The sequence below is a fragment of the Neolamprologus multifasciatus genome, chromosome 4, assembly GCF_963576455.1.
Source record: "Neolamprologus multifasciatus chromosome 4, fNeoMul1.2, whole genome shotgun sequence".
In the NCBI taxonomy this organism is placed as follows: Eukaryota; Metazoa; Chordata; class Actinopteri; order Cichliformes; family Cichlidae; genus Neolamprologus; species Neolamprologus multifasciatus.
The window spans coordinates 6,376,162-6,403,751 of NC_140442.1; the positions used below are offsets into that span (position 1 = coordinate 6,376,162).

A 27,590-nucleotide genomic window follows, 5' to 3' on the forward strand; every position below is an offset into this window, starting at 1 on the left:
GGGTTTTGGGAAATTTACATGAAATAAAAAAGACACTGCTGCCATACATAGTTTTGAAGGATTGTCAAAGCGTTTGTTTTTCTTCTCTTTTCTTTTATTCTGTTAAACCCTGCGTGTATTCGCCTCTCCTGTCCTCTCTACCCGTTCAGAACCGTGTGGAGATAAATGACGTGGAGCCAGATGTCTTCAAAGAGATGATGTGCTTCATCTACACAGGCAAGGCCCCCAACCTGGACAAGATGGCTGATGACCTGCTGGCTGCAGCTGACAAGGTACAAAGAGTGTGTGTGTGCATTGCACCTGCTACTATGTACATTTACACACAAGCTGGTATGCATGATAATGTTCCCAAAAATACACCTGGGAAGCACCAAATGCTCCTCAACCTCTAAACACACATACTTACACATCCAAACATACTTTTATAGCAAAGGATAAAGCCGACCCAACTGTGCAAGGTAAAGACATGCACACACTTCCAATGAATCATTTTCCTCATTGTTTATTCTTGTACTCACGCCGGATATTCAGTGTTTCCCGTCTGTTTCTGTAAAATCACATTTCGAGTGAGTCATCTGCACCGGAAGGATCTTGTGGTAAACTTATGATATATGAGCTTTAGCTGGCATAGTTTGCATGTGATACCATTTTTGTTTGATTCTTTTTGTATGAACTAATTTATTCACAGAGGAGTTCCAAGCAGTGTAAAGGCTTTAATAGTGTCTACCTTTGTATTTTTTTAGTATTTATACCAAGTCATCTATATTCACCTTGGTTGAACTTGTTTTACTCATCTTGGTTATCGTAGATCACTAATGCATTATTTTTCCGTGCTTGTTAAATAGTGGTCGGTAAATGTATCATTTTATCAGACTAATTAGAGCTAGTTACTAGCTCAAATTCTTTTCTTTTTAAGTGATTTTAAGTGATTATGAAATCTAATAATCTAATATTAATAATCTAATAATCTAATAATCTAGTAGTCGTATCTTAATGTGCAAATTTGGCTCAAAGAACCATGTGACTCAGCATAGCTTCACTGCTCCCATGATCTTAGACTTTGTAGAAATTTTTCCAAAGGGTTTAAAACACTTGCAACCATAAAACATTTAACCTCCTAAGACCCGAACTCTTCCACGGCATGCATTTTTAATTTCTCTTTGATATTTGGGCACATTGGGACCTGATGAATGTAAAAACAAAGAATTACCAGATTTTTTTTTTTGTTTTTTAACCTGATTTTTGTTTCTAAGAAAAATAAGAGCCACATATGAGGATATTCATTTAAAATTTCGATAGAACAGTAGCAGTTTAATGTCCTCGTAAGTGGATATCAGGCCCTTGTAGAGCAAAATTGAGTATTTTGGTCTAAATAACCCAAAATGTGGACGCCAGGTCCTAGGAGGTTAACTCGTCACTAGTTCCTAACTTGTGTCTTTGGAGCAAGACAGATAATTCCTGTCTTTTTTGCATTCAACAATAAATAGAAACTGGTAGTTTTGGGATTTTCATGAACCAGTAGCCCTATTTAAATCTTTCCACGTGCTTACTTACGTCTTATTTAATGACAAATCATTTAAATCGACTGCTTTATGTCACTGAATGTAGATAGACAGAGAATGTAACTTGTTAAATTAAAAGGAAGTACTGCGACATTAAACTGTAGCCTCCGCTAAACCTCTACGAGTCATCTTGAAGTGTGTGTGTGTATATGAGAGAAGGTTATTGTAGCTGGCAATTTTGTAATCAGACTCCATGGAAATAATTTTTTGCTTCTCGTGTAATGCTATTCCATCATCAGTTCCAACTCAGTATGCATATCTGTCACTTACCCTTCTCTTTGCCATATTTTTTTCTTATTCAATTTAATGCTTGTTGCCACTGCGGTGGAGTAATTCTGTGTTACCGTATCATTACACACCGCTGCTACAGTTGTCGGTGGCAGCGCTGTTTAAGTAATTTAGTTTACCTGCTGTTTATCCTCCCTCTCTGTCATTTGTAGTATGCTCTGGAGAGGTTGAAGGTGATGTGTGAGGACGCTCTTTGCACGAATCTGTCTGTGGAGAATGCCGCAGAGATCCTTATCCTGGCCGACCTGCACAGTGCAGATCAGCTCAAGACGCAGGCCGTGGACTTCATCAACTAGTGAGTTACACGCTCACGCTGAGATCATCCATCTTGAGAACTACCTCCACGCTAATGCAAATATTTTTTTCACCGACGCACGCGCGCTTCTGCGTTCGGCTTTTTGTCAGGGGATGTCATTAATTTTCAGTGGGAGCAATTTTTGTCTCGCGAGGAAATTTAATTTAATCTCCAGATCAGGTGATTTTGCTGCCGTATCATATTGGTCCATTTAGCAATAAACCTCAGCTGCTGCTGTTAACCGTGTTGCGTGCAGCCTGTTTAGGTACGATGGGGCCTATTAGCATCAATGACTACTACTTATGTCCACCGACAGGTGATTGATCCAGTGTTTCAATGCCCACTTGAAACAAAAAGCTTTCTCTCAGTCGCTACCTGAATTGCTTATCACCTTACCCGTGTTTGTTCAAACTGTGTGCCTTAGAGCCAGACACTTTTTCCATCCCTTTGTTCATTCCTCTGTCCTCTCTTTACAGCTTCATGTCCTTTCCTCGTTCCCGCCTGGGCTTCGTCTCCCTCCCTTTTCCATTCGCTCCCATTATCCTTTCCTTTCCCCCCCTTTTCTCCCCGTCTCCCACCTCTGTTTTGTGCTTAAGAGCTCGTGTGTGCCTAAAGGTGTTCAGTAATGCAGATTTCTCCCCCTAATCCCAGTCATTAATTGTGGTTATGGGCGTTATGACAGTTTAATTTGCGACAGCGTTGTTGTGGTGGTGGGAAAATTGGCCACAGGGGACTCCTGGCCAGCAAAGCGTTATCAACCCAGCTCCTGCAGACACAATCGACAGCAACAAGAGCAGCAAAACAAAAATCAATTTAGAGGACAAATATCGAAAACGGACGACACAGAGAAACCAATAATCCTACCCCCAGAAGCACCTTAACCTCTTTCCACACCAGTCCTTACAAGCAGTTTACAGTCATGTAGTTGAGACAATAAGAGTCCTCTTTATCCTTCCTCTGTCTCATTTATTCGTCCTCACCAGGGATGCAGCAGAGAGGAAAGGCAACTAAACTCTCCTAATCCACTTTGTTTACAGAAAAGCTTACAGAGTTTTTTTTAGACCAGCATGTGAACACAACATGAGTAATGTGAAGCACAGACAAAATGCCTTTTTAGTAGATTTTTTTGGTAACTTATAATTACCACTGACTGGAGACTATAGTGTGATTTACCTTCACATCACTGCTCTACTCCCAGTCACTCTCTCCCTATCTCCCTCCGTGACGTTTGATTACTCTTTGTCACCTCCCCTTTTCTTTATTTGTCACTGCTGCCGTCTTCTTCTCCCCTCCATCGGTCCATCCCTTCCCCTCCTCCTCCTGCTGCGGTTGCTCTCGTCGTGCCCTTTCGCTGCCCTCAGCTTGAGCGTACTGGCCATTACTGTGAGCAGGGCTTCACTTCCTCCACAGAGAATAGGGTCAGAGGTTGGCTGGAGGTCTGGAGCTGCTGTGTGGAAACCATAGGGCCACACATTCACGCAGACACACACACAAACAGCCAGGAGTAGACGCGCCAAAACATAAACACACGTGTCCACGCACACGCATGCGGTTGTTTATTTACACACAATAAAACAGGAAAAATGTCATTAAAGGCCACACAGCGGTGTGCGTGATAGTGCATCCCAGCACCCTGAGGGTGTCAGGAGGTTGAAGACTGCCACAGGGTCTGCTGGTGTAAGCTCAACCACAAGTAAACTGATCAGCACTTAATTAGAAAACCTTCCCAACTTTTTCCCCCCTTTTCCCAGCTAAGGAAAAACCATTTAGTTTAAATGTCTGAGGATCTTTCAAGAGCAAACAAATGAACAGTTAATGGAATGAATTCAGCTGAAATAGGCACATGCTAGCCATCTTTATTTCTCCTCATTACAATACAAGGTGTGAATAATGAAACCTAAACGTGGAATGCTTTGAAAATGGGAACTAGTCATCATTTGTGTGCCTTTTTTGCTTTTCACAGTGAGATTTTCATGTGGTCTCTAAAACGAACCTTCTTTCTGTTAATAGTGTGTTCTGTATACTATAATATATGAATTATAGTACATGTTAAGAGTACTGTGTAATAGTATTGTATAAAAGAGTCCAAAAAAACAAAAGATTTAGTTCATTACACCCAGAAAAGCAGCAAATCCTCACAATTAAAACTTAACAAAAGGTAATGTTTAACATTTTTGTTTAAAAATCGACTCTCATAAATAAACAAATGATCATAATCTTTCCTGAATAATTTCCTGTTCATTAGCTGATTAATCAAGTAATTATTTCACGATATGATATAAAAAAACATTATGACTTAACCTTTTTATCGCATGCTTGTATATTTGTGCAACTTTAATGATGCCTTTTTATTTGTGTGATGTTATTTATCACAAAGATGACCTCAAAGGTTAAATATTTAAAAATATAAAATAAATAACAGCCTCACCAGCTGGTATGACAAATCTGTAATGTCTCAAAGCTGCTCTCCACACAGATGGAGTCTTATAATCCCAAACTCTTTCTCTCCGAAAAAAAGATTCATTTGTGTACTTTGTTTGGATATCTGTTGAGTTTCTTAATTTAACATCTTTTCCCGCTTTCCGTTTCCTTTGTATTTCATTTCCCTTTTTTTTTTTTCTCTCAGTCACGCTGCTGATGTGATGGAGACATCAGGATGGAAATCCATGGTGATCTCTCACCCACACCTGGTTGCAGAGGCCTATCATTCTCTGGCCTCGGCCCAGTGTCCCTTCCTGGGTCCCCCAAGAAAACGGCTGAAACAGTCCTAGTGGTTTGGAGCGATTCTCCCGACCTAACCCTGCTTCTTCCTGTACCAGCAGCCTCACTGCTCCTCTCTCCCAATCCTACTTTTGTACCTATAGCATCCCAAGATGCCCACAACTGACGCCTAGGGCTTGGGTACATATATAGCTAGGGCAGCTATACAGCTGGGCAGCACAGAGAATTATTGGACTAATGCTATAGAGGAGGAGTACTACACATCACTGTAAGATGAACTGAGTGAATACCATAAGACCTGGACCTGGATATTTAAGGATTGCAAGCCCAAAGCCTTGCTTATTCCATATCCATCATCAATGATATTGGAAGGCTACAACTCTATCCTGCCTGTCAGGCACGTAAAGAACTGATCTCCTGTCTGAAAGTGAAAAGTCAACGCTGAGTCCCTGAAAATATTTGTCTGTGACGTCTTGTCTTGTACAGTGTTGTAACCCAAACTGTGCTTGTGAAGAGACAAGTGAAGAGGATCAACCAACAGGAAAGTGAAAGACTGTTTTCCCATTATTGGAGACCTTAATGGTGTTCAGTTTATTGTTTTTCTAAGGCTTGAACAATTGTCTTGATATTTTTTCCATGAAAGAATACAAATGTAAACTGTTTAACTGTTAAAACCAGGCAGGCACGTTGAGATGTTTAGCTCAGATTTTGACTAATTTCCGACTGGTGACAAACTTCTGCCAGATTGTTGTCATTTAGCAAGTAGCGTGAGGCGCAGTCGCTCTGTTTGAATAACAACATCGATAACAGTACGGCTCTTGGACGACTGAGGACATGACAGTAATTTTACAAGAGTCCGATCAAAGTATTCACTATAACCTATTAGTGGGCATGTTTTAGTGGGCAATCTTTTAATATCTAGTGGGCAGTGTTTTAATATAATTGGCATAGTATTTGTTGTCTTGTGACATTAACTGTGCTTCAAAGCTGACAGACCACACAGCCACAGAGTATCTGCTCTTTTTATGTTGTCTTCTTATTTTTCATTCATTGTCGAATTGCACAAAATAATGCTTTTTTGCCATTGTTTTAAAACACATTATTATTCTATTATCCTATTATTTCGTTTTCTTATTCGTTTCGACTGTGTTGGAAGTGTCACTTGAGAAAGTTGGCTGCTTATTGTTACACTCCTGCTGGTGGTCAGTTGATCCATACGATACATAAGCATAAATGAAATGTAAAGGAGAGCGCTGCCAGCTAACACAACAGAGAGGGTATCTGCAAGTTTCAAAACATGACATGTTTTACATTAACCTGTTGACCTCAGGCAAGAGATACTTGCTTTTTAACCATGCAGTAACGTAAACATCCGCTTGCAGTGATAATATAACATTTTATGTGCTTGACTCCCTACTACACGTGTTAGTGGAGGATTCCACCAGAGGGCCTCCATATTTGCATCACCTAAAACAGTAAATATCAGGGCTGCCCATTTCTTTTAAGAAGTTTATTCTCAGTGGGACTTCAATTGATAAAGCTCTTGATGTTTTTCGTCATGCAACCAAAATGGGAATTTGTCTCTCTGGCTAGAATTGAACCAGCGACCTTTTGCTTGGCAAGCAAACCACTAAACTATGGAGCCACCTCCATCCAGAGCTCCAAAACAATCAGAGTTGTTTGTTCCTATGTCTAATTTACATATACCTAAGATGACACTGATAATGAAGTGTAGTTGTCTCTCTGCAGAGGCAACAGCACATCATAGAGATGCCAGCATGCCTATACAGACTCTAGTACTTACCGTTGGTGTGCTTCTTGAATCTTCTTGCATATTTTTATTTTTTGATGACATTCACAACTGAAGCTCCAAACACTCACCATCATCCGTATAGTTAAAATCAAGTATATCTCATGCCTTAATGTGTTCCCTTGACTTGTTCACCGTTTTGCCCTTTAAAACTGTAAAATACATATATTTTTGAATTTTTTCCCAGCATGTTGGTGTCTTTTTTCTAATACTTCATATTTTCTTTCTTTCTAATTATGCAGTTTGACCACATATACAGGTCACTGGCTAATTAATGCACAGCTTCTTTCAGCTTGGTGCTAGGTCACTGTGTTTCAGTGTCACGTTTTAGTTTCCAGTGTAATCCTGCTGTGATCAGTGTTCAATCTCCTGTGCAGATGTTGTCGACCTTAGCAGATCACATGGGTCTCATACCAAGTTGTGTAGCATGCAGACTTAGCTCTCAGGCTTCTTTGAATGGGTCTCTTGCTTAGAGAACAGATAGGTTGTAATCACTTCAGAGACTCAGACCTTTGTCTCGGACTGTATTTTAACAGGGATTTCTTTGTGTTGACCAAAGTAGAGGCCCTCGGAGCTTTAGGGAAGCTCTTCCCTGAGCCCTTTAAATCACTCCTCATCAAACAGTCAGCCGTGGCCGCCGGTCTTTGGGGATAATCTGGCATTGTGCTGGTGCTCATCAAACACACAAATGGCCATTATTTGTGATACAGACAGTATACAGGGGCTTAATGTTTGGGCACATGGGAGTAGAACTGATTCAACTACATACATCAGATATCAAGTTATGATGCAAGTTTATGTAACAGTTTTATGAGTCACGGTGAACAAATTTTACGCCTTTATTTGAGTGTAGTGTTTGTGCGAGTAGAAAAATGAGAAGAGAGTTGTAAGGAGAGCATCCACGCATGAACCTCCGGTGGTTCTTATTGTGTTGTGAGTCATTCTCTAAAGAAAATATTTATTTAGCAATAATTTCAAACTGGACAGTTTTATATTACCAGGCTTTTTACTACTCAACATCTGTGCAAACCAGCATTGAGAAGAAGAGCTGGACAAATACATGCATAAAATTATGATCTTAACTAGTGAACAAAGTCATCTCTGTGTGTGTAAAAGCACTTCCACGTGTTCAATATAACGATATATACAGGATGACGATATAAAAACATCTATCGTTTCCTATTACGCTATCGTTTGTTTCGTGGTGTCATAAAATGAACTGTTTACGGTGTTGTGCCAAAAAGTGATTGCCTGCCAAAAACCGATTTCCAATGTTTCCGTGTATTTTTTTTATGTGTAATATCTTTATGTATGTTGGTAAATAGACTTCGGTGAACAGCGTTTACAAAGGGGTTATATATAGAAATAAAAAATTATCTGTTTTTTCAAGTATCTTTACAGCTCTGTGTTATTGTACTTACATTATAACCAATCCAGTCCTTTATCCTCGTTTAAAATATTTTTACAGAACTATTGTCATATTTGCTGCCATTTCTGCTGTCCTCTTGGCCAGCTTACTCTGACAAAATACATTTTTAATGTTAATGAGATTTTTTTTAACTGCATAAATAAAGGTTATATAAAAGTCACTGCCAAAAACTGATTGCGGCTTCTACCTTGTTACACGAATGTTGTTTGTGGCTCAATATGACTTTATGTCATCCATGAGGGATGCATTTAACATGTTTCACATATTATAGCCCAACAAGTTACTTATAGCAGTTTAAATACGAGCAATCAGTTTTTGGCAAATACCGGAAATCACTTTTTGGCAGACAATCACTTTTTGGCACAACAACAACAACGGCAATTTTTTTTTTTTCATCGTTTCGATGGACACTGTAGTGGCTTTATTAATTTCTTAAAGTTCTCTCTTTCTCTTATATTTAATATAACTACACTACAGACGGACAAGCGCCCGTTTTTACGTGTTGTCGTTAGCAACAATGACGTAAAACCATGGCTCCGCTGTCCGCTCGTTTGTTTTTCATGTAAACCTTTCACAATAAAGCTCAAGATCCTGTTGAGACATTTCAAAATAAACTGAATCACGTGAAAGAGTATGCAGAGAGTTTACGGATGAGAAGCAAAAAAGAGCCTTCAGGTGCTATAAAAATAAACCTTAGACTTAAAATTTTGAAAGAAAATGGTGGCTGTTACAACTTATGTCTAAAAATGTATAGTTTCATGCATCGGTTAAAACACTCGACTCGAGGTAAAGGACGCCCAGCTGGAAAAACTTCACGCAAATCGAGTTGCCCGAGATTCACAGAATTTACAGAAAATATTACATTTTTGTATTCATATCGTTGTCAGGACGATAAATGTCTTATATCGGGATGAGATTTTGGTCATATCGCACAGCCCTACTTCCACAAAGTAATTTATACCAGCGCTCCCCAACCCCCGGGCCTCGGACCGGTACCGGTCCGTGATTCGTTTGGTACCGGGCCGCGAGAGTAGAGGTTCAGGTGTGAAATGTATGGTTTTCAGGGGTTTTAGCGGTTTTCAGCGTTATTTTGTTATCGTTTTTATCGTTAACTCGGTCTTTTCACGTGTAATGACTAAATCTTCTTTTTTTCGGTACCGGTACTAGTTTTATTTTGTTGTATTTATCCGCGCCACCTTAAAGGCCGGTCCGTGAAAATATTGTCGGGCATAAACCGGTCCGTGGCGCAAAAAAGGTTTATACAACTGGGTCATTTAGGTGCCTTTTTCAGTTAACATAGACTCAATTCATTGGTGTTTTTTTTTTTTTTTTTTTTTCTGAATTTGCATATTGTATTTAACCAGTCACTTTGTGCTTTGTGTGATTTCTCAAGCTGCCAGAGACAGAGATTTTGTTTTTGTTTTTGTTTTTTGTTTGGAGACAAGTTTTTGTTAAGGCAAAAGGGATATGTTCTTTATATTAATATATTCACAACATTTGCAAATGCAGATATATTTTTGGGACTAAAATAATTTGCTAGTGTTCACAAACATCTGTACTGCCCATGGATCTGAAGTCGTCATGAGGCACACCTCCTAAAGGTGCTGAGAGAAACGGCGCTAAGATCCTCTGGGACTGCAGCATCCAGACTGACAAACAGCTGCTGGCTAACCAACCGGATATAGTGGTGGTAACTCGGAGCAGAAGAGGGCAGTTGTGATAGATGTGGCAATCCCAGGTGATAGTAACATCCGAAAGGAAGGAGATGAAGAATCACCAGATGCTGAACGAAGAGCTCGAACAGATGTGTAAGGTAACGTCCAATGTTCCCGGGGGCAATGGGATTAGTGACCGAAAAACTGAATGAATGGCACCAGCAAATTCCAGGAATAATGAAATTTCTGTTTTTAAGGAAATGCTGATAACAAGAGTCTGCAAAACTCTCAGATTCAAGGTTCTGAAGTCTGAGAAATAAAATAAATATTCCTATAAAATTTCTGATATGAGTAATATCAATCTATGCTTTTTAACCAGCCCATTTATATTCCTCGGAGAACATGCCTTTTGTTTGAATGCCACCTTAAACCTCAGACCTGGCAGTATGTGTTTATCCCACTGTGGTGCAGTGGGATAAGCACTATAGAATTAAACTGCATGCCAAAAGTGGAGAACAAGACTTGATGGTTTACACTTTATATTGCTTGATAACCCTCAGAATAAGCTGTCCAGCCAATATTTCAGAGTTTGAGAATTTTGCTGCAAAGGTCACGGTGTGTGTGCGCGCATGTGTGTCGGACTGAGAGTGTGCGAACATGGCAGACATATGGTTCTCTCTGAGTGGGCGTGCATGTCAGCACTTTGCTTTTTTGGGGAATGTCCCTGAGATAGGAAAAGCCTTTGTTAGCTGGAGTCGAGCCTGTCAGTGTGACCTTCTTCATGTGAGCTGGAGTTTGAGGCGCCGGGGTGTGATTTCTTTTTAGCTTTGATAGTCAGCTTGGGTAGCAGCTTGCAGCCAACCTTCGGTGTCTTTGTAAATGTGTGTGTGTGTTTGTGTGTGTGTGCACCTCCATTGGCCTCAGATGAGACAGTCAGGGGGCGATGGATGGCATGATGCATGTGGAGAGGTGTACTCAGTTGTTATGCATGCTGTATAAGTCTGTCGCCCCCCCCTTCCTTCGCTTCCCCATCATTCACTCCTTTTATAGGAGGAAGGAGAGCAAGGCGTGGCAGGTCAGTGCTGTGAAAGCCTGTAACAAGCTCTGCATCTGTGTCACCCCACCATCAATAAAGAGAAGGAAGATCAAGGCTGAGATTGATGCCTGCTGGTCTGCACTGGCCTGAAGGAGGGGAAGGAGGATGGATAGCAGTGAGGAGATAGCAAAGTAAAGTGTCGAGTAGGGGGTCAGACCTTGTTGGGCTTTTCAGTTTAAGGGCCTAGAATTCAAACCTCAGCTATTTGTTTATCAGTGCCTTTGACTTTATACACACATGGCAGCAGTTTAAAATAGGATGTTCAACTGACTTTTATTAAAACAATGCCTTATTTAAATTTGGTCTTCCTCCTTCTACATTATCTCCTTGAGAAGCGCTACAGTTTCCAGTGTGGTTGCCTTTGTTTGACTGCTCCTAAATTCTCTCATGACCACTTTCACTTTCATCAGTAGGCTTCCTCCACTGTATTGAAATCACACACATTCAACTTCAATTTCATTTTGGGGAGGAGGACAAAGTCGCCGAGAACCAAGTCTATGACTCGAGCTAAATATATGCATTTTCAATTAACTGTGTGCTGTGCACTATGGCACGCTTCATGGTTCAGGGTATTTGCACTGAATTTTAAAGTCTTCATTGACAGTCTCACCCTAGGGGAAGAATTTCTGCTACACATCCATCCATCTATCTATCTCTTTTCCTTAATTCAAAGCAGGGTATTACAGCTAGTTTCCAGGTTCCTCCTGGGGGATCCTGAGGCATTCCTAGGTCAGAGGAGCAGTGCAATCCCTCCAGTAAGTTCTGAGCATACCCTGGGGTGTTCTCCCAGCTGGACATGCCAGGAAAGCCTTAGAACGAAAAGACCCAAGAAGCATCCTAATCAGATTCCCGAACCACCTGAGCTTTGCTCAGCTGGCTGTGTTTGACTCAAAGTACCAGCAGCTCTACTGCCTACTTGTTTTGGATGTCGAAGCTCCTCGCTCTATCGCTACAGCTGAAATCTGCTGCCCCAGATGGAATTCCTTTCAGGAGGCCACCCGAGACTGCGGGAAGTCTGACTGCTCTGAGCTGCTGCATGGTGCATAAGCACACACAACAGGCTGATCCTTCCCTGATGCTTGTGTTTGGAAAAAGTCTGTCCACAAACACAGACAGACGCACAAACACTTGACCAAGAGCTTAAAACTAAATGATAGCACATGATTACCCAAACACATTTTACTGCGATTACATACACAGAATCACAAAATTAAAAAAACAATGGCAGCTGTACTATTGCATTTTAACTATCAGGTTGCATATGCAGCTATTAAAGTATGAGTAATATTTATATAATGGAAAATATGACTATTTATCTTCTGTAAAAAAGACCTGTTGAGTATCTGAGCAGCTCTCAATGATTTGGTAATAATTAATATTTGTTATGAATAGCTTATTAAAAGTGTAACTATCATTCACTCACTCACTGTTTCTTTTATAGTAAGTCAGTACTCAGAATTTTTAAGTCACTTTATAAAATCTAGATAAAACAACACTACCTATAAATAGCAATGTCATTATTTAACATATTATGACCTCTGCAAGGGGATATTTGACCATATATTCCTCATGATATCCCAAGTAATCCACACTGATAGTATCATCTGTGACAGGCGAGGGAAGCTCAGGCCTTGGGGCAGAGAAATGGAAGGATGAAGTGACAGGGGTAATGGATGTACAGAGGGATGAAGAGTGATCGGGTGTCATACAGGTGGGATAGGGCCAGACAGATAGCGAATGAAGGAGAGATCGAGGATGGATGGCCAAAGCACCTCAGACATTGACAGCGCTGAGAGATTTGTCTTCTTTGAACGCCATTTGTCTTGGTTCTTCTTTTCAACCATGTCTTGGCGAGTTAAATTTCATAAAGCTCTGATGATACAATGCAGCAGTGTAGTTTTGCATAATGTAACTAGTTGCCGTATTCGGTGAATCCTCTGCTCTGAATGTTGTCTTCAGGATTACGGGAAGGACACAAACAAATAAACTGCAATCCATAATGAACTGTTTGCTCATAACACCGGATGTAGAAATTAGAGTAAAATAAGAAGTAGACAAGGGAGTTTAGTCACACGCGGACACAATTACACACATATATATGAGCTGCTAATTGCTTTGTGTGCTCCAATCTGTCGTGTGAATGTGTCGGTGCAATATTGCATTGCTGTGGGTGTTTGCCCGGCTCATAACCGCAGACCAATGTGGCGGAGACAAGCTCATATATTAAGATAACCCTGAAACGGAATGGAATTGTATTTCCCTGGCGGTTCAAACGACTTCTGTGGTTGTAAACTGATAGTGGATGAGATTTGGCTTTAATGAAGCAAGACTTATTGTGCACAGTGCAACAGAGGAAGGTGCATGGGTGTATACGTTTCATTATCCAAGGGTGTGTTTGAATGCGCATGTGTGTGTGCGCGTGTGTGTATGCATTCATTTTTTTCCTTAACAAGGAGCGCTGTCATCTATAGCTGCATGTTTGCTCGTGCTCTCATGGCAAATGTTATTGTATCGCCATTTTTCTTGCTTTGAGGTTAGAGTGTGTGTCTGAGGGCTGTGATTTATTTTACGTGAAATAATCAAGTGCAAGGTTTTTATTTTGTGCTTGTCCCTGGTGTAATCTTTTTCAAGGTTGCGTGCGTCTGTGTGTGTGTGTGTCCCCTTCATCTGTTCATTAGAATCTCCCCTACTGGCCTGGCTCTAATGAGACCTGTGGAGCCAAAAGTGATGGAGACTTTGAGAGGGAGAGATTTAAGCTGAATGGTATGAAAGAAAAAAGGTGCAAAACTCTTAGGTTAATAAGCGATGCATTTTTTTACACTTTTTGTCAACCTGATCTTTGCTGTCAGAAGCCTTAAATTTACTCAGATCTATTTTTAATCAGGGGTTTCAAACCAGTTTAAACCCACCATGTTTTCAAGAGAGCTAAAATCTTGCTGGTAAGTGGGCTAACATTCTTCCTCCTAAATTCTACTCTGCAGCTACATCGTCTACTTTAGCAATAACTGAAATTCCACCCTGAATTGTCAGCTCAATACGTAAGTAGCATGGACAATGTTTTGCTACCCATCTTCCACTGGACCTTTAATCCTGTAAAAATAGGCTGAGGATGAACAGCATAATGGAAGAAGAGATGAGTGAAAATTAAAGAGGGTGTGAGAAGAGTAGTGCCTTAATGTTTCACAGGAACCATTTGGTTTTTGCACATGAATACAAAGAATAGAGTGGAAAAATTACAGCTCTACAGTACCATAGTGATGTGATCATAAGCCAATGTTCTGGAGAAATGGAATACTAGATAAAGACACCCCCCAAAAACAAAACAAATGATGAATACCATTATCAGATGTTACAGCAGTCCATCAAATATTGAGATATAAGATCGTTTTTAAGGCAGTGAGCTGGTCATTTCATATTCATTTCTCACTCCCACTTTAGTAACTAAGCAGGTTTTTATGTTTTTTAAGTTTTACTGTTAAAAAAATACAAACTATACATAGTTTATGTATAAAGTTTGTAGCGGTAGGATTTCTTTTGGAGGGCAGTTGTTTTAGATTGCTTTGGGTGTAACTCACAACGTGGAAAACGCACATAAAACAAATGTGTAGGAAATGGATGCAGCCTTTGCTCAGATAAATCCTTACAATGGCAGACTCCGGAATTGCTTTGCTCAAAATAAAAGGAAAATTGTATCTGAGTTAAAGCAGTTGTTTTCAGGTGAAAATACGGGGGAAGAAAAATCAAACGGTGTGGTTACGGAGTGTAAACCTTTTGAATGTGAGGAAAAGTGAGCACATAACTAGAGGGGGAGGAGAGAGATACTGAAGGACATCACAGAAAAAAGGGGAAACGGGGTTGTCTTATGAGCACTGGTCCATTTGTTACCTGTGCATGGGTAAATGAGAGCCTTCTTCTAGCCTCGTTAAGCATGATGCAGTGCCTCGGCCGTTGGCACGGCGCTGATTAAAATTTACCCTCTAGAGTTTGGAGGAGCGTCTAGCTGAGGCTGCACTCCTGCACTCTTAAAGCAAATGGGCCGAAAGGTCACGGCTCGGCGACCCCCACTGCCATTTCTTATTTATTTAGCTTTTTAGCTTGGATTCTGCTGAGATAGAGGGAGGAGAGAAACTCTTGATTCATTCTCTCATACACTGAATGTATAATACAAGCATCCTCCTCCATCTTTGATTCTGCAATGACTCTGTCTCTCTTTTTTCTTTCTTTTAAGTTATTTGATAAGCCGTATTCAAATAGCTTCCGCTGATTAATTTTATACTCTGATTTTTTTCACCCCTAGATCTTAGACCACTACATTTATTAACTCAGAAATCAGCGACCAAACTCAAATGCAGCAAAACACTCCAGTTTCCAGTAAAAAGGTGGTTTTAGTCGTCTTTAAGTCTAGACGAGCTCCACGGGGTCAGATTTATCCACACCTAAATTTGAAAGTCAATTGCCTCATATGCCAGTAGCTGAACAAATATTTAAAGTTGTACTAATCAATATTTGCTGGCCACATGTCTCAAAGTGAGATCTTTCGTTTTGATCCACACTGGTGCCTCAAATTATCTATGAGATTATTTTTCCTTGGTTTAAAAAAAAGGATGAATCCTTACTACTTTAGTTTTCTTTTATTCAAGTCTGATTTATGATTTAAAATGAAATGAGACAGACACGGTAGTATTATATCTGTTTGCAGAATAAATCGAATGAATCAAAGCTGTGAAAGGAATTATAGATTGTGAGAAAACCAGCGGAAACCGTTAAGAATTATGCAGTCGTCTTCAGTGGCTCCTTATTTTTGGGTTGTGACTGCTTCCAGTTGCAGCAGACTGTACCGTTAGCAACCACCAGTTGCTAGGGAAAACTCTGCATTCTCTGACCAGTTGTGAGTGGTTGCTAGAGGTCTGCTAAGGCCCCAGTCAGTGGCTCAGCTCAGTGGCCCCCGGTAACAGCCGGTTGCTAGGAAAAATTATGTATTCCCCAACCCGACTGGCGAGTGGCTGCAAGAGGGTGCTTGCAGTCAGTAGGTGGAATGCCGAGCAATATATTTATCTGAGTCTTTAATTGAAGATGATTTGTGTGAAATACAAACTTTTTTTCTTTTTGCATCACATACGAATCAAATTGACAACAATGAAATGTTTACGTGTGTGTGTGTGTGTGTGTGTGTGTGTGTGTGTGTGTGTGTGTGTGTGTGTGTGTGTTAAATTATACACATTTTCCATGTATTACCCAAAAACTCTAAAGCATCTGATTTCAATCCATTTCTGTTCCAGGGTCCAAATGTTCATCCAGCTCACAGGAACACACGAAGGCCAGCTTGCAACTTTAGGGATAAATTGGTGCTGGCTTCTAAAAACTCACATCATCAGTCAGCTACAGAAGACCAGATAAACTCTGCTGGCTCTGAGTAAAGAATAGCTGTTACCAGAAGCAAGTAAAGCTTGGAGACAGCAGACGCACACTTTTAATCTCTCCCCGTGTTTCATCTCTATTCTTCAACTTCTTCTCTGTTTGGGTTTGTTGTGTAAAACTCTTTGACAGCTACAATCATCACCTGTATAATTACTCTGAACATTTTGAGGGGGGGATGTTAAGAGGGAGGAAAGTGAAGAGGAGGTTTCTGTCATTTCTGGATTAGAATTTAGAGATTTGTGTTGTAAAAAAAGCCCTTTCAAAAATGGGTTTCTTCATAAAATCACACGTGTCTATTCAGTCTGCAGCATGCTGCCTACACGAAATTTTAGCTTTAGAAACAGCGAGTGTGGTTTCTCTCATATTCAGTTGGAAAAATGTTCTCAGCATCAGAAATCCAAACTATTTTATGATTGCATGTTTTAATTTAATTCTTTTAACTTCAGGTACCTTCCTTTGACCTACCTTGTTGACATCTGATTCACTGAGTGATATTTTTTCATGTTTTGCCAACCAAAGAGAAGAGAGTTATCTTGCTTTATTCAGCTGAAAATGCTGACTAATGTAGATATAGTAGGAAATTGTTTTTTCTTCATTTGAGCAACTGGATTTCCTTTTTTTGTCCTCTGATTGCATTTTTAGAAATATCTTGTGTTCTTATTTTTACCTTATTTGAGCCTTTGTATTACAACACAAACACACCTAAGCACACACACACAAACACAGGAAAGAAAAGGTCCCATTCATGCAAAAAATATGTTTTAGGTGACAGTTGGGGGGAAAAAACCTGCTGCTGGTAACATTACTACTCACTCCTTACAACACTGGATTCATGTCTGATATGGGTCCCTTAAAGGGAAGGGCTCGGTTGGTAAGTATTACTCTGCCTTAGATTTTATCTTCTTTCATGAATCAACCCCCCCAGCACAGCGCGCTTGCCATGTGGGATCTACACTTGATGCTTCGAAGCATCGACTTCCAGGGGGCACCACTAAACGAGACCAAGGGGAATATTTACTAAGCCTGGAATTTCTGTCAAGAGTGCAAAATATTGTGTTAATGCCATTTTTCATTTAAGTGTGGTATTTATTAAGACTAAAGATCTAAATTAGCCTTTCTACGGTTTATCAGATTTGGATAAACTGCAGCTAAATAAATTATGCGTGGCTGTTTTGATAGATGCTGTGTATGTCAAGAAAGTAATTGCACACAGAATAAATTGTGTACTGATGAATTTGGAATAGCAGTAAAAACCAAAGGCGCTTCTTGAAATGTATACTTTCAACGAAAAAAGGAAAGATCGGCTGTGCCCTGTTTAAAGTCCGGCCTCTGTCTCTCCCCCGTATGTATACTAAAATAGTGGAGTTCATTTTTACAATTTAACAGTTTAGCTCGAAAGAAGAGCAGAAAAAAAAACTGAAGAGCAATCCTGCTGTGTGAGGGCTCTACTGCAGTTGTCTGAATAATATGCCAATATCACCACGCTTACATGATCTGAATAGCGATCCGTTCCCTCACCTTTACCTTTCGTTTAGTATGCTAGCAGTGCACTTTGGATATCTGCACAAAACCTCATGACAATCTATCCAATAAAAACCCAGAGATTGCCATCTTTAGAGTTATACCCATAAAACAGCTTTACAAAAAATTGAAAGAAATGAACATTGCACATTTTGTGGGTCCATTCTCGTTTGCAAGCCGTGACCTGAAGCCAACAGACCAGTTGGCTTGCGAAACATGAGCAAACTGTCTACTTCTTGACGTCATGTTGCATGATTCATGCTTTTTGAGGTCTTCAAGTTTCAAGTAGTTAACTCTTTCTGTCATTCGGAGTCCCAGCTTTTAACTGGACACAGTATTTTTTCCCCCAAGGAGACGTCTGACATTGCTTTCCTCCCGCCTCTGATATTCTCCATTCAATCCCCCTTCCCACTTTCTGTTCTAACACCTTCCTTTGCATTGCACTCATTCCTTCAACACTGCCCTTCTCTCACATCAACTACATCTTTTCCTGTGTCCTTTTCCCCTCCACAGTCATCTACCTTTTTTCTTTTCCCCCCCCCTGCAACTCACTTATTACTCCCTGTAGTCTCCAGCGTCTTCATTGTCTCTTTTCTCTTTCTTGTGCATCTCTGCCTTTCTTCCCCTTTTGGTTGTAGGTGCAGGTCTGGTGAGGTGTAATTGGGTTGTTCTCTATAAGCGAACCGCCGGGAGAAGAGCTTTAATCTTTAGTCTCGCTTAAAATGTAAAGCAAACGCCGGAGGCTTTGGGACACAGCAGAGATTTTTCCCTTTACCACACACGTTTGCATATTCACCTTCTTTTATAAAGACACAGTGCACTAAAAACATATAGGGGATTATGCATTTGCTCCCTTACTCAAGCATGAGTCTACCGGAACGCACTGGATTACACACACCAACTGCACACTTGTCAAATGTTGTTCTTCAGCAAAGCTAGCTTTCACTTTCAGTGGCAGTGCTTTCAAAAGACCGAGTATATAGTCTGATTCTGCCCACAGCAAGTAAAGCGCATTAGTGCTCTCCAGGTGGTGTGTTGACTAGATAATGAGCGTTGAGGTAATTGATTGGGGGTTGTAATTAGTGGTTAGCTGTCACTGATTAATCACAGTCCGCTACTTCCAGCGTTACCATCTCTGGCTCTCACGTTGTTTTGAGCATGTGTGTCTGCTTCACCGTGCAGCAATTGAGCCTTTATTGTGATTGTCTCGGAGCTTAGCTCTGAACTGGCCAACCAAACACACTCTTTTTTTTCTTCTTCCCTTTAAGCATTTATTAATTGTTCATTCTCTTCCTCGTTGCAGCTTCAGCTGTTTGGTTTACCTCATTTTCTCTCCGACATCCCTGTATCCCTTTAGTCGCTCTCATTAGAAATATATAAATAAGCACAAGGCTGCACGCTCCCCGCTCAGTCCTCGAGGCCGTCCTATTGTCATTTGTGATTAGTGCTGGTTTGTCAAATTAGCCCACTTTAATCTCACAATTAAATGATCTAATAAGTTTTGCAGTTGTATCAGATGAAAGTTTTGTAAGTGACTCATTTGTATGCTGAAGCTTGTGAAATCATTTCTGTTAATGGGATAATTCCAGTGCTAATCAGCAGGTTTTTCTCAGATGAAGTACTGCTGAGCTTCCTGCTACATCTCCAGATTACTGACAGATAGCAACACCGCACACTAATGTCACACAGCTTCATTGACGAGACAAAACGGATTAATCTCTGTGTGTAGGTGTGCGTGCGTCCACTTGCTTATACAGTCACTTGGACGTGTTTATGGTTTGATGAAATATAGTCGGTTTGAGGGCAGACCGCAGGTTGGCAGTGTCATGGAAACGGGCAGAGACCAGCGGCCTCTTAATTGTCTGTGGTTTCAGCATACCGCACGGGTGACAGATTAAAGGAAAAATCCATGGCCTCTTTAGTGGGGGATCTGGTGGCTCTGTTATGCCAGAGCGAGGATTACCTTTATCCAATGTGGGGTTGTAACAAAAAAAAAAAAGAAAGGAGAGAGATGAGATATTAAACATTCCTCTTTCCTTTTCATGCATTATGTAGCTTAATTATTCCCCGAAGAAAGTAATTCCCTACACTATTCTTTACATTGCTTTTGGTTTCTCCATAATATGCTCTGAAATGCATCCTGCAGTGTAAACCTTAAGCTGCATTCCCACACACTGACACAAATCCCTGTCCTAAAGAGGACACACATGCAATCTTTCTTTTAGCGTTTAGGTTTGAACTCACAGCTGACAACACAAAGGTTGAAAACCAGCCCTAAAGAAACTGTACTCCACGGTAGAGGTAGAAATGAAGGCTACAATACAGAAAGTCTGACTGCTCGTCACTGTCTTTACTACCTGTTGAAGACGAGGCTCTGGCTGCTAGGCTGTGGTGGGCAGACTAAGCTTTAACATCACTTTGGGCTCTTTGCTAGCTTTGTGTTAGTGCAAACATCTGTCTGTGAAGATATCTGCAACAAGCTGAAGTTGTGTTGGCAGCATAATGCAGTCCTTTCTGTCTCCACCCCTCAAAATTGTCCACTCCATTTTCCTTCACTCTGCACATGAACTGAAATCAGCTGATTGGAGCTCAAGTGTGTTGGAAGAGAAATGTAATTTCCCTTTCTTTTCTGTCGCACCATCAGGAAGATAATTGAGGATCCTTTGTAATGCCAATAACAACATAATTGTAGCTGTAATGTTCTATATGTCTGCATTAACTGTGACTTGTTTATTCTACAATGATATTACTGGTACTAAGTTTCCTTTATTAGGCTGTGTCATTTGTCATTGGTATCTAATGCACTGGGTTAAGGTAACAGTGCAACAGACCGTGTACTACGAAGCAAGATTAATGGCTTGGCAAACTACGTCGAGCTTAAAGTCAGAGTTTTCAGTGATATGAAAGTGGCTTTCTTCTTACTGGGCTAAATCACTGTGGTAACACTTAACCGGGTTGGCAGCAGGTTATGTTCTGAGTTCAGTTTAAAATCTGCAGGAAGCTGCACATTTTCACAGATTCTTTCATTTACAGCATGTTGCAAGTGCATTATGAATTTTAATGTGCAAGATGTTAAGTGGTACGTTTCTAGTGGTGCAAACTGTGTGTCACATTGTCATGGCAATGTTTGTGTATAAATTTAATATTCATTTATTGTTATTTAAAAAAAATTTTTTTTATATTTTATTCTGATTTACTTCTAAGTCTCTTTTACCCTGCTGGAATTGCTGCAAGTAGAATACAGAATACCTATTAAGTAGTTTCACTTTGACTTGCTAACAACTAAATCCATATCTCCTTTATTAGGCCATAGGACAGTAACGTTTAAAGGTGTCTATTTTCAGAGTTTCAGAGCTCTAACATGCAGCTGTCACTTTAGAAATAAACAGCAGCACTGAGAGTGCGCTCAGCGATACATAAACTTTAATTTAATTTTTTTTACAGCTCTGCGCAATAAATCTCAGCATTAACGATTTTCTGAAGCATTCATCTCTTGTTATTTGCAACAGTGTTGCATTTTACTGTTATTATTTTTATGTTCTTTATACTGTAGATTCTTAATCACCATTTTATAACGATCGTCATCCGATAACATCTCTGAAGTCGGCGACACTCATAGGGATCACTTTGTGCCAAGAAAGTGTCACGTGACCCCTGAAACGTCCCCTTTTTATGTGAGCACTCACAGAGCCTGTAGCGCAAAAAACAGTATAACAGATAAAGTTGATAACCATCGCCACAATACCTGGGGTTTTAGGTGTTATTGAGCCAATTATTATAAAAATCTTGGCTGTGTTGAACTTTGTTTGAAGTATACCCCTCTGGTCTTTTAGTCTCATATAGATGCTTATAAAGGACCCCTTGATGTCACAGTTAAACTTGGTGGGTAAGCCTAATTTTACGCCACGCAGGTTACATTTTGGGTGTGATGACCCAATCCACCCTGCCTTCCTTTCAGCCAGTTTATGTGGCAGGTCCCAACTGCAGATGCTGGAGGGGTGGTGTGGCTCATTTCTCATCATTAATACTGGCCACACCCAGGCCCAGTGTGCCAGTGCTCTCTAAAAGCCCCCAGAGAACAGTTTCTGCATGGCTCTCCTCTCTGAGAAACCCTTTTGGCCTTGTTTTCTGCACTAAACAGCATTGCTTACACCACTTGTTCACCCATGCGCTCATTTATACCACTAATTGTACTGACTACACGCACCATGGTTTGTTTATTTTAAATGAAAGGGATGAACTTAAACGGTCTCTTATAATTGGCATCTGTGCATCTTTTTTGGCATGGATGTTCGACCCAGTTTGTAACATTGAAAAGTGGGAAAAAACACACACAACCTTTTGCTAAACAATTAGATTTTTCTATATAAACCAAACTTGTGTGTAAAAGTGAAAGTAAAAAGCAACTTAAAACATATAAGTAAATTAAAACAAAGCAATGGAGATTCTTAAGAGAGTATGAACCTTATTCTGTTAGGTGGGGAGCTTGTGACTTACTCCACCCCTCCAGCCTCCAACCACTGACTGCAGCTCTTTAAGGAGGGCTGGAATCTCTTGGTGTCTAATATTGCCCTGGCCAGTGTGTCAAGGTGCTGGTGGCAAAGTGCACTTTGTCTGTATCTCTGTGAAGCCGGCAGCATCTGACTGAGTGGTAGCATTTAAAGCCCCGGGATGACATTCAGTAAAGAGGAAGGTAAAATTGATTTCACAGTCAGTGTTAGGTTCAGTTTAGGTTGAAGCAAAGTTTTGGGGTTAGCCATGTGGGAGACTAGTGACAGCCAGGAGAATGTATTAATGACTATCCCCACAAGTATAGAGGAATCTGTTTGGTGTGTGTGTGTGTGAGTGTGTGAGAGAGTGTGCTCACATGTGAAGAGAGAAGGGAGTGGGACAGAAAATCCCTCATTTCACCACAGTGCAGAGGAATGCCAGCGTGATGTATGAGGTCACTCGTCCTTCAAGAAGCTTTGCTCTAACCGCTTTTATCAGGCTTGCTGTTCCCTCAACACACACACACCCGCATGCATGCGCGCGCACACATACACACAACCTCCCAAACAAGCCTCTGTGTACCTGAAAGGTCACTGTGAGGAATGTTGGTCCATCATTTTGGCTATTACCCTTCATTAGTTGTAAAATATCTCTGTCCAGCTGACTCTGTGAAATAGTTGCTGCTTATGAGAAGCTGCTGTCGAGACCTCATGAATTCTTCAAACACCCGATTGCCCTCTTCTGCAGAAGTCCCCGATCATTCAGGTGAGCTGATGGGTCCGAGCTGAAGTCATCACACATTCTCCTCACACTTGGGTGAGGTGAGTTTGTGTGTCAGTCCTCCTCATCATGACAGCGTAACACTCCCCGACCCCACACACGCACACACACACACACTCCCGCTCGGTTAAAAATTCCATCAAAACCTCCAAAGCTGATGCGGTTTTCGCTGAGTTTTTTCTCCTCCTTTGTTTATATACCGCTGTATTCCTTCCTTTATTTACGTTCACTTCAAAGTTTTCATTAAAATGCAAAGGATTTTTGCCTTTCTCACTTATACCTCCCCAATCTGCCAATTTCCCCCCTACTGCACTTGAGAATTATCTTGACTTGTAAGGCTTTGCAAGTTTGTCTTTCTCTGTTTCTCACTCATTCCCTCTCTCACGAGTGCTCCGGGGGTGCGGTTATTTCTCAGTGGGAAAAATCCAAATATCATATCTGCACTGGCCCAATTACACAATCTGTCTGTTTCTGTGAACTTTGTTTTACATTTTGGCACTGGGGCCGTCGCTCATTTACCTTCTACTGCAGATCACATAGCTCATCATTTTCCATCTTATGATCAGGAATAAGTGGAAATACAGAATCCAGATACAGAATATACAAATATTTATTGCAGATGCAAACATATCCGTACTTAACAAATAACTTGTAACTTCCTGAATTACCCATAAATTACAATATTAACACTCCCACAGTGAGCATATATCATAATCATTATAGATATAAATGTGCTTCCAAATACTTTGTTAATCACTTATTTAGACTTGTATGTTATATATGAGCTCATTAATCAAGAATAAACATTTATATATACATCTATTCTATGTGCAATAACTCAACTGTATATACACAACACTAGTATTTATTACATATTACTTTTTTGTTTTTGTTTTTTTAAATGGCTTGTATATTTGTACATTATATATATATATATATATAGAGATATAGAGAGATCTATATCTCTATATCTCTATATATGATATATAGAGATATAGATATATAGATATAGATAGATATAGATATATAGATATAGACCAAATTTCCCAGAGGAACCCACCCGAGGGATTAATAAAGTTTTATCTATCTATCTATCTATCTATCTAGATAGATATAGATATATAGATATAGATATAGATATAGAGATATAGATATAGATAGATAGATAGATATAGATAGATATCTATATATCTATATCTATATATCTATATATATCTATCTAGATAGATATATCTAGATAGATATAGATATATCTGTATATATCTATATATATATCTACATATCTATATATCTATAGATATATATCTATATCTATAGATATATAGATATGTAGATATAGATATATAGATATATCTTTTTCCCTATGTTAATACTGTCCATATGTATATAGCGCTGCAGAACTGTACCCCCCCCCCCCCAGCATGTTTACACTGAGTAGGAGATGCTCTGTATCTCATTGTACAACTGTATAGTGACAATAAAGGCATTCTATTCTATTCTATTCTATTCTATTCTATTCTATTTATAAATTATATACTAAGGCCGAATAATGCTTTATAAATGATCAGTTAAGCACTTACTAATACCTTAGTAATGCTTAACTGTGTGACATTATTTATTGGGTAGAACTTTATAATAACCTCCATTATCTTTTAAAAATACCATGGTGCTTCTGTTTCCTTCTGATTACATATGAAACAGAAAGACAAATGCATGTTTTTTTTCTTTTTTGTCGAGGTTCATTAGGGCAAGACATGGATAATAAGCTTCACATGGAAAACAATTTTCCAAAGTGCTTCATGATAAAAAATCATTCCAATGGAAGCAGCAGATTATGACGGTGAAACAAACTCTTCTCTCCCTCAGAAACTCCAATTTCTTTTTCATTCGAATGAAGACTTCTCCACCATGCAGGTGCGTGCTCATGCAAACTTTCATTTTAGTTCACGACGTCTCCATGGCCTGTCATTCTGTGGGATATGTTTTCTATTTTAAAACGTGATGCATGGTGATTTGCGTTCTGCTAATGAACCACATCATTATGAAATCCAGAGTGAATAAGAAAAATAAATGAATTACAGTAGATCCACAAAGGTATGTGTGCAATGACGGGGATAATAATAATAATCATTGTGCTGTCGCTTTAGCTAATGACTATGAACATGATGCCTTGTACAATGTGCTGCAGCGCTCTATCGCTGTTAATATAGCGTGTGTAATTGCAGTGTGTCTGGAGTTTAAACAAATATTTCGCCACAGATTAAAGCTTTAGAGTATTACATCTCATACTTCTAATGTTGACATTATCGCTAAGTTTCTTTCTTTGCAGTTTTTTCTTGTTAAAATAAAAACAATCTCTCCATCATTTCTCCCAAATCCAACACAATGTGATTAACAAAAACCCCCCAGAAAGGTAAATGTCAATGTGAAGGTTTTCATAAAGTGGTCGTACGGTAAATAGGTTGGATCGCTCTTGTGCTGCGGCAATCAGTGCTGCTCCTGTGGGAATCCATTAATACACAGCTGACAACATGACACACGCTATAAACCAGAACCGGCGGGGAGAGATTGTGCTGGTTGATTATAATGAAGGATTTCACAAAAGCTTCTTCAGAAACATATCTCATGACTGCACACTGGCAAAGATATTTTATATATATCCTCTCAGAAAGAAAAAAGTTACCTATAATGGCATGCTGCGTTTTAGATGGCCAGCAGTGGGTGTGAGTAGTTTCTGTTTACAGAATGGCCAGCTTACATGGAGTCTGATGGGGATTCTCTGCTTTCTTCCAACTTTTTCTCTTCCTCCTCTCCTCTGTGTCGAGGAAAAGATGTAGCTCAGATCTCTGTTGGACTAAACATCTGTTCAGCCTCTGTGGAAGTTCAGGAGGAGTGTGAAATAAAACTTGTGAGTGTTGCATGTGCAGCTTTTTATTTACAAGTTAGTTTTGCACAGGGATTTGCATATGTGGCCCTATTAATGCTCCAGATGATTATTACATTAAATAATTATTTGACTCTTGCCCCCTTGGATGCCAGGTAGGGTTAACCCTTGTTTCCTTTTTCAGAAATTAGTAGTTTCAGTCAAATTTAAGGCATCATACCAGAACAAAACGACTGGGTGTGCATTAGAAGTTAATGAGGCTGATGTCTGCTTTATGGTGTACTAGGGCTACCTTTAAAAGAACCTGTCAAAACCTGTTAATAAGGGTACTGGGGAAGGTATCAAATGTCATCATTATGGGGGAAAGAGTTGAAGTCAATCAGCAGAATGAAGTTTTTTTTTTTTTAACAATATGAAGACTCATGATCCAGATGCAGTGTTGGGAAGGTTACTTTTAAAATGTATTCCATTACAGAATACAGAATACATGCCCCAAAATGTATTCTGTAACGTATTCCGTTACTTTACTCAATGAGAGTAACGTATTCTGAATACTTTGGATTACTTAATATATTATCATGCTGTTTACAACTGCGTGAATGTACTATTGCTGTGATTTATTACTGTTACTGAAGGTCCGCGGCTCCGAACCGTAGTAAAGGGACCTCTGGCTAATACGGTGGGTTCTGTGTCGGGCTCGTAGCCGAAAACTAGCTTTACTTTGTTGTCTGGGTCAACTTTGCTAGCGAGAGACAGAGAGAGGCGTGGAACGAACACGGTGTACAGTCGAGTCTTAATAGCTTACTTACAACTGGGCTCGTCAGGCACTCTTCTTGGCTGCAGTGGTTATTATTATATTTACATGCTTCCAGCTCCCGTTTTTGCTCGATGACAGCTCGTACTTTTCCTTTTTCTCCCTCCCTCGCTCACAGACACATAACGTGTATGGCAGTCCATTCTCCCTGCAGCATGGACTACACTGCCTATGATGCTACATTCTTTAGAGCTATACCGGTAGCATTCTGCCTATTAGCTTAGCACAACAACAACAAAAAGGCCTCTCTCACCCATGAAACACGCAGAGAGAGAGCGTCACCCTGTAACCATGGCAACCGTAACGCTGCCGCCTGGAACAACAGAACGTAGCTGTCAAACAAAACCCAAATAGTCCTGACCCGCGACAATATGAAACAGGAAAGTACCGCCGTGTAATCCATTTATTTCAACAAAGTAACTGTATTCTAAATACCACCTTTTTAAACGGTAACTGTAATGGAATACAGTTACTCATATTTTGTATTTTAAATACGTAACGGCGGTACATGTATTCCATTACTCCCCAACACTGTCCAGATGAGCTTTGTGATCATAATTTAATGGGTTATTTTCAGTCTTTCATCCCCAGCAGTACCCAGACATGCATATAGACAAAAATATTGAACCCCACTCAGGTGTTTCCAGCCCCATTAACACAGAAGTATAAGATCAAATACGTAGCCATGCATTTGTCTTTACTTTTTTAAAAGAATGGGTTATTCTAAAGAGCTCACTGAATTCAAGCACTGTACTGTAATAGGATAGCAAAATTTCAGTTTCAGTAAAATTTCTCCCCTGCTATGTTTTCCATGATTATTCTGAAG

The 27,590-nt window shown here is 39.9% G+C and overlaps 1 protein-coding gene across 3 annotated transcripts in view; it reads left to right on the forward strand.

Moving 5' to 3' along the window:
* Window positions 1-20,515, forward strand: part of spop (speckle type BTB/POZ protein) — a 116,502-nt gene extending 95,987 nt beyond the window's left edge. For all 3 annotated transcript variants that reach the window (XM_085158240.1, XM_085158242.1, XM_085158241.1), the window contains exons 9-11: window positions 150-272; window positions 2,003-2,145; window positions 4,772-20,515. In XM_085158240.1, coding sequence (XP_085014366.1) covers window positions 150-272; window positions 2,003-2,145; window positions 4,772-4,916 — 411 coding nt within the window. In that variant the 3' untranslated portion in view covers window positions 4,917-20,515. The remainder of the gene's footprint in view (window positions 1-149; window positions 273-2,002; window positions 2,146-4,771) is intronic.
* The last annotated feature ends 7,075 nt before the right edge of the window (window positions 20,516-27,590 follow it).